Source organism: Elephantulus edwardii, unplaced genomic scaffold (assembly GCF_000299155.1).
Source record: "Elephantulus edwardii isolate Elephantulus edwardi_28Jun2011 unplaced genomic scaffold, EleEdw1.0 scaffold00063, whole genome shotgun sequence".
NCBI lineage: Eukaryota > Metazoa > Chordata > Mammalia > Macroscelidea > Macroscelididae > Elephantulus > Elephantulus edwardii.
This window is the reverse complement of record NW_006399813.1, coordinates 6,817,735-6,832,066: the sequence shown is the minus strand read 5'-3', so window position 1 is coordinate 6,832,066 and position 14,332 is coordinate 6,817,735. Positions and strand designations below refer to the sequence as shown.

At 43.2% G+C, this 14,332-nt stretch overlaps 1 protein-coding gene across 1 annotated transcript in view; it reads left to right on the top strand.

Moving 5' to 3' along the window:
• FAIM3 (Fas apoptotic inhibitory molecule 3) overlaps nucleotides 1-14,332 on the top strand; it is a 36,660-nt gene that overhangs the window by 3,970 nt on the left and 18,358 nt on the right. The window contains exons 2-3 of the mRNA XM_006887997.1: nucleotides 4,872-5,204; nucleotides 8,303-8,525. Of these exons, the coding sequence (XP_006888059.1) occupies nucleotides 4,872-5,204; nucleotides 8,303-8,525 (556 nt within the window). The remainder of the gene's footprint in view (nucleotides 1-4,871; nucleotides 5,205-8,302; nucleotides 8,526-14,332) is intronic.

Below are 14,332 nucleotides of genomic sequence, written 5' to 3'. Positions count from 1 at the left end.
TGAATGGAAATCCAAAGTCTCTGCAATTTCATTGAAATTAATAATAAATTTTTTAAAAAAATATTTAAAAAAAGATTCTGCTATCTCTTGGATTGATCAGGTCCTCATCACCGTGCCCTCCTTCCATCACACAGAAGGCAACATCTGTCTTCAGAGCATCTCTACAAGTCAGGACCTCATGGAGTTTTACTTTATTTTGCATTATGAAAATGATATAGGGGCTTCCCCCCACCATGTTCTGCATACACACTGACATTAAATTCTCACCTGAGGGCCACTTTTTTTTTTTTAAGGACCCCACCCGTTTACCTCTTAACGGTTTCACGCCCTCTTGAACTCTCTCTTCAAAGTTCTTTTCAACTTTCCCTTACGGTACGGTACTTGTTGACTATCGGTCTCGTACTGGTATTTAGCCTTAGATGGAGTTTACCACCCGCTTTGGGCTGCATTCCCAAGCAACCCGACTCCGGGAAGACCCGGACCCGGCGTGCCGGGGGCCGCTACCAGCCTCACACCGTCCACGGGCTGGGCCTCGATCAGAAGGACTTGGGCCCCCCACGAGCGGCGCCGGGGAGTGTGAGGGTCACTTTTTAAGGCCCCATTCTCTCCCCACTGCCCTCACCATTGAAAACCAACCCACCAGTACAAAGATTAAGTTCCCTTCTTCAGAAGCTCTTTACAATATTAAACAGCATTGTTCCTTTAGGTATTTTCTACTATTACCTGTCTTCCTTCCTCAGAATCATTTGTATATGTAGTTATATTCTCTCAAAAGTACAGAAACACAAAATCATCTGGAAACTAATTTATTGAAAATGCAGCTCCCCAGACTCCATCCTAGATGGATGGACTCGCCAAACCCAAGGACTGGACCAAAGAGCCCTGGTAGTGCTGGGGTTAAGTGTTGGACTGCTATCCCAAAGACAGGCAGGTTTTCTTTTTTATTCTGTCCATTTTTTAAATTGTTATTAATTTTAATGAAAGTTTACAGAGACTTTGGATTTCCATTCATTCATTGTTATACTTTTCTCCCTGCTACCCCTCCCCCCAGTTCACTCTTCCCTTTGAAAAGTTAAAGAAAAATTCTTTCACTGTTATACAATCCCTCCCCCCAAGTCCACTCCACTTTACAGCCTTCATTCTGGACTCCAAAACAGTCAGTTCTAACCTATCAGCTCATCTGCTGGAGAAAAATGGGGATGAGTAGTCTCTTCCCATTAAGATTTACAGTTGAAATCTAATGAGTCTCTGTTAGTTAGAATTAAGTCCGCAGCAATGTGTTTGGTGTTAAGGGTAGAACCAGGTTTTCTGTATCTGTCGAGTTTCCCCTCCATGACACTTAAACATGCTGTACTTTTCAGATTTCTAAACCAGGAGACTGGAACTGCTTCAGTTCCTTAGTTTTGAAATGTGCTTTTCTAAGGCTTGGTGTATGTCAGTGGCTATTCTGAACTCCAAGGAGGTTTGGTTCCTTTCTCCTGAAGTTTCTATCATTTTCACATCACCCACTAGTGCTCCCTGGTTCATCAGACCTCAGTGTACCCTATCACCTTCTCTGTACCTCACCTCCAGTGGTTGAACAATGAAGAACTGGGTGAGTTTGGAGCTTACCAAAAGTCCCTCGTTAAGTGACAGGACAGCCCCTGAAGGTGTCTGCATGAGCAGTGACCAAACTCTGCTGGGCCTTGTCTCTAGATGCTTTATGACCTTTGTTCTTGGGAAAGCAGCATCTACGCCTCTTTTCTGGCAGAGTTAGTCTCAGCCAGATAAAACTTCCTGTTTTTCTTCCTTTGAGCGCTGGGCTTTATCCACAGGTGTGCATATGACCTCTGGAGACACAGGGGGATCCCTCAACTGCTTATACTGGGCCTTGTCCTTTGCATGAAGGCACCATTCCATCTCTGTTCCAGCCATGAGGCTACCTCATGTCTCCATTTCAAAAGGACTAAAAGCCATGGTTGAGTCTTCATGTGAGGGCTTTCACAACAGATCTTACGCTCCTGTCTCTCTTCTAAGTCCTTCAACTCCTCTAAGCTTCCTTCCCAGACCCTGCCCTGCCATCCTTGAATTCTTATACCATATCCAAATGCTTGTTCCTACCTTCCTTCCTTCTTCCACTGGGATGGCCTCAGAACTGCCTGCTTACCCAGAAGCCTCAATCTCTGCCTCTTTGTGGAAGCTTTCCTTGACTTCCTTATTGGACTAAATTCAGTGGGTGAATTTCAGGAGTGTGTGAACTTTTCTATGTTCCATGAACGTTCTAAGATCTCACACACAGTGAGCCTTCATGGAGGCTGAATTCACTAGATTTCCTTCTCCTCTACCTCATGCCCTAATTCTACCCCCAAAAGCATGCCTTCTGTGAATCTTACTTACTGAAGAAGATCAAAGACTACAGCTTTTGATATGGATTACATCGCAATAGAAAGGCAAAATTCCTCAGCTTTAGACCAATAGGCAACAATATGATAGATGAAGAAAAGATTGAAGTTGTCAAAAATGTCATTTTAGTTGGATCCACATCAATGCCCATGTAAAAATAGTTAACAGATCAAAAGACATGTTGCAAAGACCTCTTCCTTGATGAAAGATGTTAAAGTGCTCAAAGTTAAACAAGGAAGAATTAAAATCAAGGTGTTGATGTCTATGAGCTCTGAGGCTGGTAAAAGAGTACTGAATATCCCACGGAGTACTAAAACAACAAACACGTGTGGGTTGGAATAAATGTAACTAGGGTGCTCCTTAGAGGCAATGATGAGACATTCTTCAGGCATGTTATCAGGAGGGGCCAGTCTTGGAAAAAGACATCAAGCTGGGACAGGTTGAGGGTAAATGAAAGAAAGACCCTCAACAGGATGGAGTGAAACAGTGACATTCACGATGGTCTCAATCACGTCAGAGATCGTGAGGACAGTGCAGAATAGGTCAGGCTTTAGATATGTTGTTCACATGGTTTCAATGAGTAGTTGTTGTTGTTATGTGCCATTGAGTCACCTGTGACTCATAGCGACCCTATGTACAACAGCCCTAAACCCTGCCCTATCCTGTGCCAATCTCACTATCTCTGACACACCTACTCCCTTTACCCCAGTCACAGAATTAATCCACTTAATAGAGGGTCTTCCTCTCCTGCACCGTCCCTCCACCCTCCCAAGTATGATGTCCCTCTCCAAGGACAGGTCCCTCCTTGCAAAATGTCCAAAATGTATCCGATGAAGCTTCAGAATCCTTGCCTCCAAGGAGCAGCCTGGTTTAACCCTCTCTAGGATGAACCCGTTTGTTTTCTTAGCAGTCCATGGTATATTCAATACTCTTCTCCAGCACCACAGCTCAAAGGCATCAATTCTCCTTCTACTATCCTTAGTCATTGTCCAGCTCTCTGACACATAGCAAGTGATTGCAAAGACCATGGCCTGTATCAGGCGCACCTTAACCTCCAGTGTGACATCATTGTTCTTCAGTATTTTCGAGAGGTCCTTAACAGCAAAGTTTCCCATTATAATATGTCTTTTAGTTTCCTGGCTGCTGTTGACTCAACATTATTTAACAACAACAAATATGACACTTCTTCCCCAAAGCATTCAGACCTTTGGTGGTGCCCACTTTTTGTAGTTGATAATCCTATGCAACCCTACCCTCTTCTTTAACTAGCTCGATGCATTAGACCTGCCTTGCCTCAGCAACAGCATCTGGCTGTATATGCTATGGAACCCTGTGAACCACATCTCTAATTCCTTGCATCACATATACAATATCCACACACTCACAGCCACTCACCCTTGCTTTCCTACCCATGTCCCCATCTCAGCGAAGATGATCATCATTCTCTCAGTGGACTTCTATGCCCATTTCAAATCTCAGCTTAGATACTATTTCTTCTAGAAGTTTCCCCTCAAACTATTGAACAGATTGGGTCAAATGGTCCTACTGGGCTTCCGCTGGGCTAGTGGTCCAACTGCCTTTTTTTTCTCAGATTTGGGCCATAGGGATGTGATACGTTGTTCCACCTATATGTTTACATAGCTCTCCAAATGATTCATGAGAGGAGTGATACTGGCTCTCCAACTGTCACATGAAAGCCATTCTAGAAATAACTTATTCACTGATTTGCTGAATAGAACTGCTGACAAATGGCTGACTGGCTGGGTCTGAGCAAAACAGAACCCTGTTGCCACTGAGTCCCTTCTGAGTCATTCTGATGTTGTTAGAGTAGAATTGAGCTCCATAGGATTTTCAATGCTTATAAACTTACAGAAGCAAATCACCAAGTCTTTCTTCCAATGTGCCACTGGATGGATTACTAACTTACAAAACTTATTAACTTATTTTAGTTAGTAGGTGAGAGCAAATTGTTTGCACCCTAAAACCAGAAAGGAAAGACTGTTGTAGCATAATCACAGCATGCCTGTCACCCCCACACTGAAGTCATATGCTGTTTGAAGTCATAGAAGGCGTAGTTTGAAGACATAGTGCCTCTCTTTGGGAGGAGGGAGTGATGTCGCCTCCACTATATTCTCAGGGGTTTGATGTCTGAGCCTTTATGGGTTTGCACCTGGTACTTAAGCTGTGACAGGGGAGGGATATGGCTGATACAGTAGGCTGGGACTAGGCAGAGGGTTGTAGATGGCCATGGAGCCAAATTGAGGTTGTGCATAGAGTTGGAATAGGAAAAGTGTGAGGCCAAATGGTGAGCATAGGGTTGAGATTAAGCGATGGCTGATAGGTGATAGGATGGCTGATGGTAACAGGACCATGACTGTGCATGAGAAGGAGACTGTACTGGGGATTTCGAGCTGGAGTTGGAGGTGTTGCTGGGATTGGAGCGTAGCTGGGGATTGGTCTTTCTCTGAATTACTTTCTTCTCCTTGCAGTAGTTGGGGCTCGAAAGAAGCTCCCTGAAGTCAATCTGGAGGGAGAGCTAGGAGGATCCATTACCTTCAAGTGTCCATTGCCTGAAACATACCCAAGGATATACCTGTGCCGGGAAGTATCTGAATCTGGAATGTGTGCCACTGTGGTATCCAATAAATATTATGTCAAGAATGAATATATTGGTCGAGTCACTCTGAAGCTGTGCCCAGAAGAAAATGTCTTTCTGGTGGAGATTACAGAGGTGACTGAGGATGACAGTGGAGTCTATGCCTGCGGGGCGGGCTTCAACACAGACCAGGGCAAGACCCTGAAAATCACCCTGAGCATCAGTGGTAGGTACCCCAAATGCCTGGAGGCTTGGCTGCCCCAGAAATGCTGAGAGGCTGCAATAACCAACCACCTGCAGTAGTTCCCCAGACTCTCCTATTTACTGCATGTGAACCAGAGCAAGGACCGGGATCCACGTAGGTGAGACCTCACAGCATCGTCACTGACCTCATGACAACGTCATTGTTAAACCCAGAATTTTCTATCCAAAATACATGTAAGAAACAAGGCCATTCTATCCAGGGCAGGGTAGTGGGGTGAGATTGGGGAGAGGCTCTGAGATGAGAGGACATTAGAAGCAAAAGGATAGAATTACCCTCCCTAATTGCCCTATAGGAAACATAGGAGACAAATGCAAGGAAAGGGCTGTTTGGTGTTTTGTTTGTCAAAGTCAGTATTTTCTCATCTGACCCATACTTCACTTCTACTGAAGCCCATCTTTCACCATAGTATGTCTACACACACATACAGAAGTCGCTCACAGCCTAAAATGCCAGTGACCCCTGTTGGCTTTGCAGGGAATGTTTGCAGGGCAGAAGGAGAGGGTATCTCTTTAAGGAAGCCCACAGCTCAGTCCTTTCCTGCTCCTTCATGCTCCCTGTCCTCGTTCCCTCACCGCCATCCACAGTCAGTTTCAACTCACATCAAGAGTTTCTTCTGCAGATCTCAGCCACGACCTTGAACCCACAAATGTTTTTCTCTTGCCTCCAGCAGAGTATTATGACTCTCGCTGGAAAAAGGAGCTAGAACCCCAGATTCCAGAATGGTCTCACAGACTTCTCCATCTGACGACAACCCTGAAGGCCCCTTGGTTGTGGATACCTGAATATGACAGTCCTTCTGAACTCACATCCAAAGGTCAGTTCACCAAAGCTAGGATGGGAGGCGGGGGCAATGGGGACATTGTGAAGACCGATGGGGAGAACAGAACTCAGGCAGCACACAAGGGACCTCCTGATACCTGCTTTCCATATTTTCATTTTAGCCAGACCAACCCACTGTGGTGGAGTCAATTCCAGCTCATTGTGCCCTCTATCGGTCTTCTAGTGTAGTAAATCTTTACAAGAGGAGACTGCTTCGTTTACCTCTCACGGGCTGGCGGCCCAGCACAGATGCTCTCCTGCTACCAGAACTCCTTTGTTGCCAGAACTCCAAATTCCAATTGCACGCAGAATTGGAATACCACCACCAGGTGGCACTACAAGCAACGGGATTTGTGTTTCATTCACAAAATTGCAAACTATTTTATGAATGACTTTCAAACCCAAGACTGGGCAGCGTTCCAACCAGTCAGAGGTCCTCATGGCACCTGCTTCCCACAGCACTTTCTTCTACCTACCGGAACACAAGGATTTGTTTACCACTACCCTTTTGCAACAAAGAGCTGAGTAAAGGTTATACATGCCTTGTTGATTGTTGTCAAGTCGAGCAACACATACCTTACATTTTAAAATATATATCCATTTTTAAGCACCTTCTGGCATGCAATATTTCCATCATACAGTCACAGCTACTCTATACGACCTATAAATTAATTGGATGCTATTACACTATGGGAGCCTCTTGGGTGTAAAGAAGGATGATGTAACTGAGTGCTTCATACACCCAATATTATGATCAATTGATTGATGAGTATGCGTTAGGTAGCATGGAAAGCCCAGAGAAATGGCCCAAAATGGAACAGGAGCAGAACTATAAACAAGACTTCAGGTGCAGAGGTGGGAGAACTATTCTACATGGGGAGGAGATTAGGAAGGCTTCCCAGAGGAAATATATTTGAAGAATAGACTTGGGAATCTAGCAGATATGGAAAACATGCTAAGAAGCAGAGGTATATCCAGGGGACGGTAGGTAAAACTCCGGAGCTCTGGTGGTTACAGTGCTAAAAGCCAGCATGCTAGCTGAAAGATGGGTTGTTGGGCTATACCATTCAGTCCCTCCGTGGGAGAAAGTGGGGCAATCTCCTCCTGTGATATTTACAACCCTGGAAACTTGAGAGTCACTATGAGTTGGAGTAGACTTGACAGCAGAGGCTTGATCAGGATGGCACATACCCTGGTGTGCACATGCCACTTGAAGGAGGTGCCAATGAGCTGTTACTCTTTCCCATCACGGTCTCCAGATGTGAAAGATCCTTCAGCAATTTAAAACTAACTACTATACAGTATAAACTCATGGGACCACTGACACTTTGGCCGTTAGACACCCTTCAAGACTAGAACAGAACTCCTCTCTGGAGATAACCTTGCAGCCAAGCCACAGTGAACAATGATACCAGGCATGAGCACTTGCTTCAGGGTCATCAACCATGTAAGACCAACAGAGCAGCATTTACCCCAAGACAGAGGTCAGAAAGCAGAAAGGGGCAGAGAATCAGGAAAAATGGAAATGAGCCACCCAGGGAGAGAGAAGAATGCTGCTTGCTATGTTGTGGTGTTTGGGGCCAATGTCAGGAAACAAAATACATGTAACTTGTTGAATGGAAAATTAACCTCTCTGTGAGCTTTCACCCAAAACACAATAAAGAATAAAAAAGAAAGTTGAAACTTGACTCACTCGTAGCTGTTGGGTCAGAACCAATGCATAGTTGACCCTCCAACAGGTTTTTGGATACTGTATATCACGCAGGAGAAGATTGTCCATCTTTCACCCACAGAGCAGCTGGTGGCTGAACCACCCTCATTTGGTGGGAGTGCAACTTCCTACCCACTCGGCCACCAGAGTTTCCTAGAGTTTAAGGTGGTTGTTGTTGTTGATTGCCTTCAAGTCGAGCATGACTCATAGCGACGACCCTTTGAACAAAAGGCCTGAAGCCCCTCTCCAGCTATCAACATTTATCAAAGTTCATAGACTTTTTGGAAGCATGTTATTTAGGAAGTGGATGCTAAAAAAAAAAACAACCTATGCAACTAATTCCCACAAGTATTCTTTTTCATAGTCAGGCCTCTGTTAAGGAGGGATTATAGGGCATGAGGACTGAAAGAGCAGAAGTAGTACGGAGAAAAGGGAAGAAGAGGGCAAGAGGGGAAGAGATGGTGATGAAATCCTACTGGAGGTTACAGGGTGTATTTGGAAGGTCACTTTTCCCTGCTGTCTCTTGCAGTAACCAAAGCAGCTGGGAGGACCCAGGCCCCTCCAGTCTATCATACACACCCTGATCTTTCACTTATGAACCGCCCTCTAAGTCCCAAACCTTCTTCGGTGGCAGCTGACAAGCCCCCAACACTCCTGCCATCCACCACAGCCTCGACGACCCCAGCTCAGGAGGAGAAGGCCAGGCCCCAGCTGCCCAGCTACGACCACCAAACCAGGCTGCACAGGCACAGGTAAGGGGCCCAGGTAGTCCAGGATGAAGTAAGCTAGAGTTAAGAGTTCTACTGAAATCCTCCTGCAACATCTACTCTGAAATGTACTATGTGAGTATGGCACATTGGTGGCAAGCGTCTTCTCATCAATGGCCTCATGTCACTAACAGAGGATCTGTAGGGATGGGCTTTCCCTCAACATTGATTCACATCTGTTTTGATGAGAAAGGGCTAACTGAGAAAGGCATCTGTCTTAGATGTTAAATGCTGCTGTAACTGAAATACCACAAGTGGATGGTTTTCATAAATAGATATTTACTTTCTCACTGTTTAAGAGACTGTATCTCCACTCAGGACATCAGCTTTCCCTTTGTGTTGCTTCTGGGAGAAGGTCTTTCTGTGGGCCTGAAGACCTTGGAAATCTCCAAGTGTTTGTTATCAGTATCCACCTTGGATGTTCTTAGGGCAGAGACCACAAGTTCAAAGATTTGCTCCGCTCCAGTTCCTCTTTCTTGGTGATTAGTTAGGTCCCCCTTCAGGTGCTCACTTGATTTTTTGTTGTTGTTATATGCAATCAAGTCATTTGCGACTCATAGCAACCCAATGTACAACAGCCCTGAAACTCTCTCCTGTGCCAACTTTACTGTCTCTGACACACCTACCCTTATTATGTTAGTCACTGTATAAATCCATCTCATCAATGGTCTCCCTCTCTTTCTCCATCTCTCCACCCTTCCAAGTGTGATGTCCCTCTCCAAGGAACCAGTCCCTCACAAAATCCCTCCTGATTTATGCTATAACCTAAAACTGTTGATTGTAGCCTGTACCTTATAAACATAACTGCCTCTAATTCTACCTTGTGGAGGTGGTGCTGTGTGTCATGAAGTCAGAACTGACCCATAGCTGACCTTCCAGTGGGTTTTCAGATGCCGTAAATTGTACAGGAGGAGACTGGCCATCTTCCTCCTGAGAAGCAGCTAATAGGTTAAAATTGTGTGTCTGAGATTGTAGTGTGGTTTTGTAACACTATAAAATCTAAACTCATCCTTGAATTGATCCCAACTCATAGCAACCCTACAGAACAAGGCAGAATTGACCCACAGCATTTCCAAGGCTACCAAATGCCACATTTTCTTCCCACAAAGCAACTAGTGGGTGAAGCCACTAAATTTCAGATTTGCAGTCCAGTGCTTCATCCACTGCCCTACTTAGTTTCCTCTTAGCTTCAGGTTGTTATTATATGCTGTTAAATCAGAACTGACTTATAGCTGATCCTCCAGTAGGTTTTCAGAGGCTGTAAATCACACAGGAGGAGACTGACTATCTTTCTCCTACAAAGTGGCTGGTAGGTTCAAACCACCTGCCTTTGGGTTGGTAGCACAACTCCTTACCCATTAGGGCCACCACAGCTTCCTATTAACATCATAGGGGTGAAGATTTACAACACATAGAATTGCATCAGTTCAAAAAGGGAGAACAATTACACAATACTGAGAATCATGACTCAGTGAAGTTGACACTTATTTTGGGGGGAAGTAATTAAATTCATAACAGCATCTTGAAAAAGTCACTTAGTCTTACACAGCACACAGAACAAAGTAACCCTTCTCACAAGCGTAGTTTCCAGGATTTCAGAGGTTAAGGGTCCAGCTTTGGTGCCTGAGCTCACCATCTGGCTCCCACCAGGAAGTTCTGTGATGGCAGGAAGGTCTCTTAACCTCACTGTGCCTCTGGTCTTTCATTTATCACCTCACAGGACCTTTGTGAGGATTAATGAGTTAGAACAAATGCTAGTGGCTGTAAAAAGAGCAAAGGCCATGTGGGGGGTGCCATGTCTGACCTTTGCCAATTTCACAGAGGGAAACTATCCCTGACCACAGTATCGATAACACAAAACCAATTCTCAAGAGGTCAGACATGTCCTCCACACTCCCATACCTCTTTCTACTCATCTCAACGCCAATCATACTGCTCTGTTGGGCCCAAAATCTGATGTGATAGCTCACAGACCACACAGAACCAACCATATTGTTGTTGTTATTGTTGTTGCTTTTATGTACTGTCTTGGGGAGTCAATAATCAATAATTAATTCAGATTAATAACAGAATATAGTCAAGACAGCTCCCAAAAATGTACATACACCTCAACCCATGGCTCTACATGTTACCAAGTTCTCAGTCCTCCTGATATTGGCTTCCTTCCCCAATTGTCCAACAGATTCTCAGTGTTGCCAATATTGGCTTTCTACCCAATTGTCCAATAAAGTTCTCAGTCCTACCAAAATTGGCTACCATCTCCACCCAAAATCCCATCTCACATCAATTCGCCAGTTCAGCCATGGCTGCTGCCACTATCCTGAAGCACGTTCTACATTTTTCTGCCTCCTCTTCACTGGAGTGAGGACAATCTCTTTCCTCTTCTCTGTCAGGGGAATATTCCATCTCTGAAGCTAAAGCTGTTCAATTTATTGGTGAAACTAGCCAATCCTTTTATAGAGTGTTGAGACTGGCCAATCCCCTTGTGGAATGGTAGATAGCCAATCTCTTTGTGTATATGCCAACACGCCCTATTTGCATAGTCCCGCCCATCCATATGGTTCAATCATCCACTTCAAAATAGTCCTAGAAAGCTATATTGAAAGACAAACTCCATAGAGGCCTAATGGTAAGGATTGACACTGCCGTTCCAATAACACATAGTTCTAACTCATTAGCTGCTCCACAGGAGAACGATCCTTCTTTGAGATTTACCATCTTTGAAAATCTGCTAGAAGATCAGTTATGAGTCAGTTCTAACTCAACAACAACAGCAAAACATTAGTTATTATAGTTAACTTGGGAGAACTTTAAGGAAAAGAAAAAATGCTGCCTCAGTCAATTTAGTCACAACTTCAAGAACAGATCCCAGAAATGGTACTTTTCTAAAATTCTCCAGAATCTAGACCAATTAATATAATATTGTGCTGTCCAATAAATAGCATAACTAGTAGCCACATATGGCTTTTGAGAACTAAAAAATCAGCTAGTCTGAATTGAGGTCTGGCTTTTAAGGACCTGGAATAAGAGGAGAAAGATTATTCTACATTTGAGTAGTATTTTTAAATCAATTATATGTAGAGGGAGTTCTGGTAGCCTAGTGTAGAAATGATAATACTTTAAATGCATTGGGCTAAATAAGATGTTCTATTAAAATTATTTTCCATTTTACCTGTTGGCTAAGTTAGTGAAAAAGCCTTATCATTCTATTTGCAATCACTTTTAATATGGCATGTAGAAAATTTAAAGTGACATCTATGACTCACAAGGTATTTCTTTATATTTTCATTAATTCATTGTGACACCTTTTCTTCCCTCCTCGTCTCTTTCTCCTCCTCAAGTTCACTTCTTTAAAAAAAAAAATTCATTCATTGTTGCACAATTTCCTCTCTCCCTCCCCTTCCCTTTCCCCTCCCCCAATCCTCTTTGCAATATACCTCTTATTCTGGACCATTGGCTTATATGGAACGCTTAATCATAGATTTATTTTAAACAATTCTCTCCCTCATCTGTTCCAATACAGTGTTCATTATCTATCCACCTGTATTTCTATTACAGAACTGGTCTAAAGATTGAGTTCAGTGTGGGGAAGTGCTGAAATTGACCACAAGAGGGAAGCATTATATATGAATCTCTTTAAAACAGAATTATAATGAAAACTATTCTTGCTTAGCCAAACACAAGCATTAGTGCAGACAGAGATGTTTAATATCTCAAAACTAGGATTCTTTTTCTGTATTTCCATAAATCACATCAAACTACCAATAGAAAATTAGAGCAAATCAATATTTTCAGAGTCTCTCTTATGTGCTAGACAGTGTGTGATAACCTAAAGATATAAAAAGATTATAAGATACAGAAAATTAAAGTCTTACTAATATTGCACTGGAACTCTGAGAAGCCAAACCAAAGGGAAGAAATCGAGATGTGAAGGAGCTGAACAAAAGATTTCAAAAGGCAGCACAGGAAGACAAAGCAAAGTATTATAATGAAATGTCCAAAGAGCTGGAGTTGGAAGATTAAAAGAAACGAATTCATTCAGCATTTCTTAAGCTGAGGAACAGAAGAGCAAACTCAAGTCTTGAGTGGGCAGAATGCTGAATGACCTAGGAAGTAACAAAAGAAGATGGAAGGCGTACAAAGAGTCACTATACCAGAAAGTATTGGCTGACACAGAAGAATGTCATGAAACAACATATAATCAAGAGTCTATGGTGATGAAGGAGGAAGTTCAAGCTGCTATGAAGGAATTGGCAAAAAAAATAAGGCCCCAGGAATTGATGGCATCCCAGTTGACATATTTCAATAAACAGACACTGCCTTGGACACACTACCAGGTTGTGCCAAGAAATCTGGAGGACAACCACTTGGCCAACTGACTGGAAGAGATCAATATTTGTTCCCATCCCAAAGAAAGGTGACCCGACAGAATGTGAAAAAATTATCAAACATTATCATTAATATCATATGCAAGCATATGCTGAATAATATCCAAAAACAACTAGAGCAGCACATCAACAGAGAACTACCAAATAGGCAGACTGGGTTTAGAAGAGGCCATAGCCCTAGGGACATTATGGCCAATGTTAAATGGACTTCAGCTAAAAGCAGAAAATATCAGAGTGTTTATGTTTGTGTTTCATTATCTATCCAAAGGCATTTGACTGTGTGGATCACAACAAACTGTGGCTAACTCTGAGAAAAAAGGGAATCCCAGAACATTTGATTGTGCTAATGCGAAATCTATACTTGGACCAGGCGGCAGTTATCAGAAAAAAGCAAGGAAACATTGCATGGTTCAAAATCAGGAAAGGTGGTCACCAGGGATGCATTCCATCTCCATACTTTTTTAATCTATATGTGTAACAGATCCTCTGGGAGGTTGGGCTCTGTGAGGAAGAATGTGGCATCAGGATTGGAAGAAGACTCCTCAACAACTTGTGTTATGCAGATGACCAACCTTGCTTGCCCAAACTCAGCAGGACCTGAGGGATTTGCTGCAGTAAACAAGGACTGCAGCCTTCAATATGGATTGAAGCTCAACAAAAAGAAAACAAAGATTCTCACCACTGGGCCAACTGGCAGCATCATGATAGATGGTGAAGAGATTGAGATTGTTAACAGCTTCAGCTTGCTTGGCTCCACTCTTGGTCCTAGCAGCTAGGAAATAAAAAGATTAACTTCATTAGGAAAATCTGCTAAAGTATTGAAGAGCAATGATGTCAGTCTAGAGACTAAAGTTCACCTGATCTAGGCCATAGTCTTCCCAATTGTTTATTTGCTACACATCAGAGAGGGGGCCAATGATTAAGGATGATAGAAGAATTGATGCCTTTGAGGTGTGGTGCTGGACAAGAGTCTTGAATATACCATGGATGGCTAAGAGAACAAACAGGTCCATCCTGGATGGAGTGAAACCAGACTGCTCCTTGGAAGCAAGGATTTTGAGGCTCCATCTGATATACCTTGGACATGTTGCAAGGAGGGACTAGTTCTTGGAATGAAGGAACAGCACAAGAGAGGAAGACCTTGGATTAGATGGATTGACTTAGTAACTGGAGTAATGGGGGTAGGTGTGTCAAAGATGACGAAATTGGCTCAGGATACAGCAGAGTTGATAGTGGTATTCACTGAACTTCCTTGTATGCGTATAGATATTATCCTGTCACTGAAAATATTGTACTTCAAGGCAGATCTAGCAATGACTTTTTTAACTATGAAAGCAACTCCATTTTTCCTCACTTTTTCATCTCCAGAGTAATATATCATATGGTCATCTGACTCAAAATGCC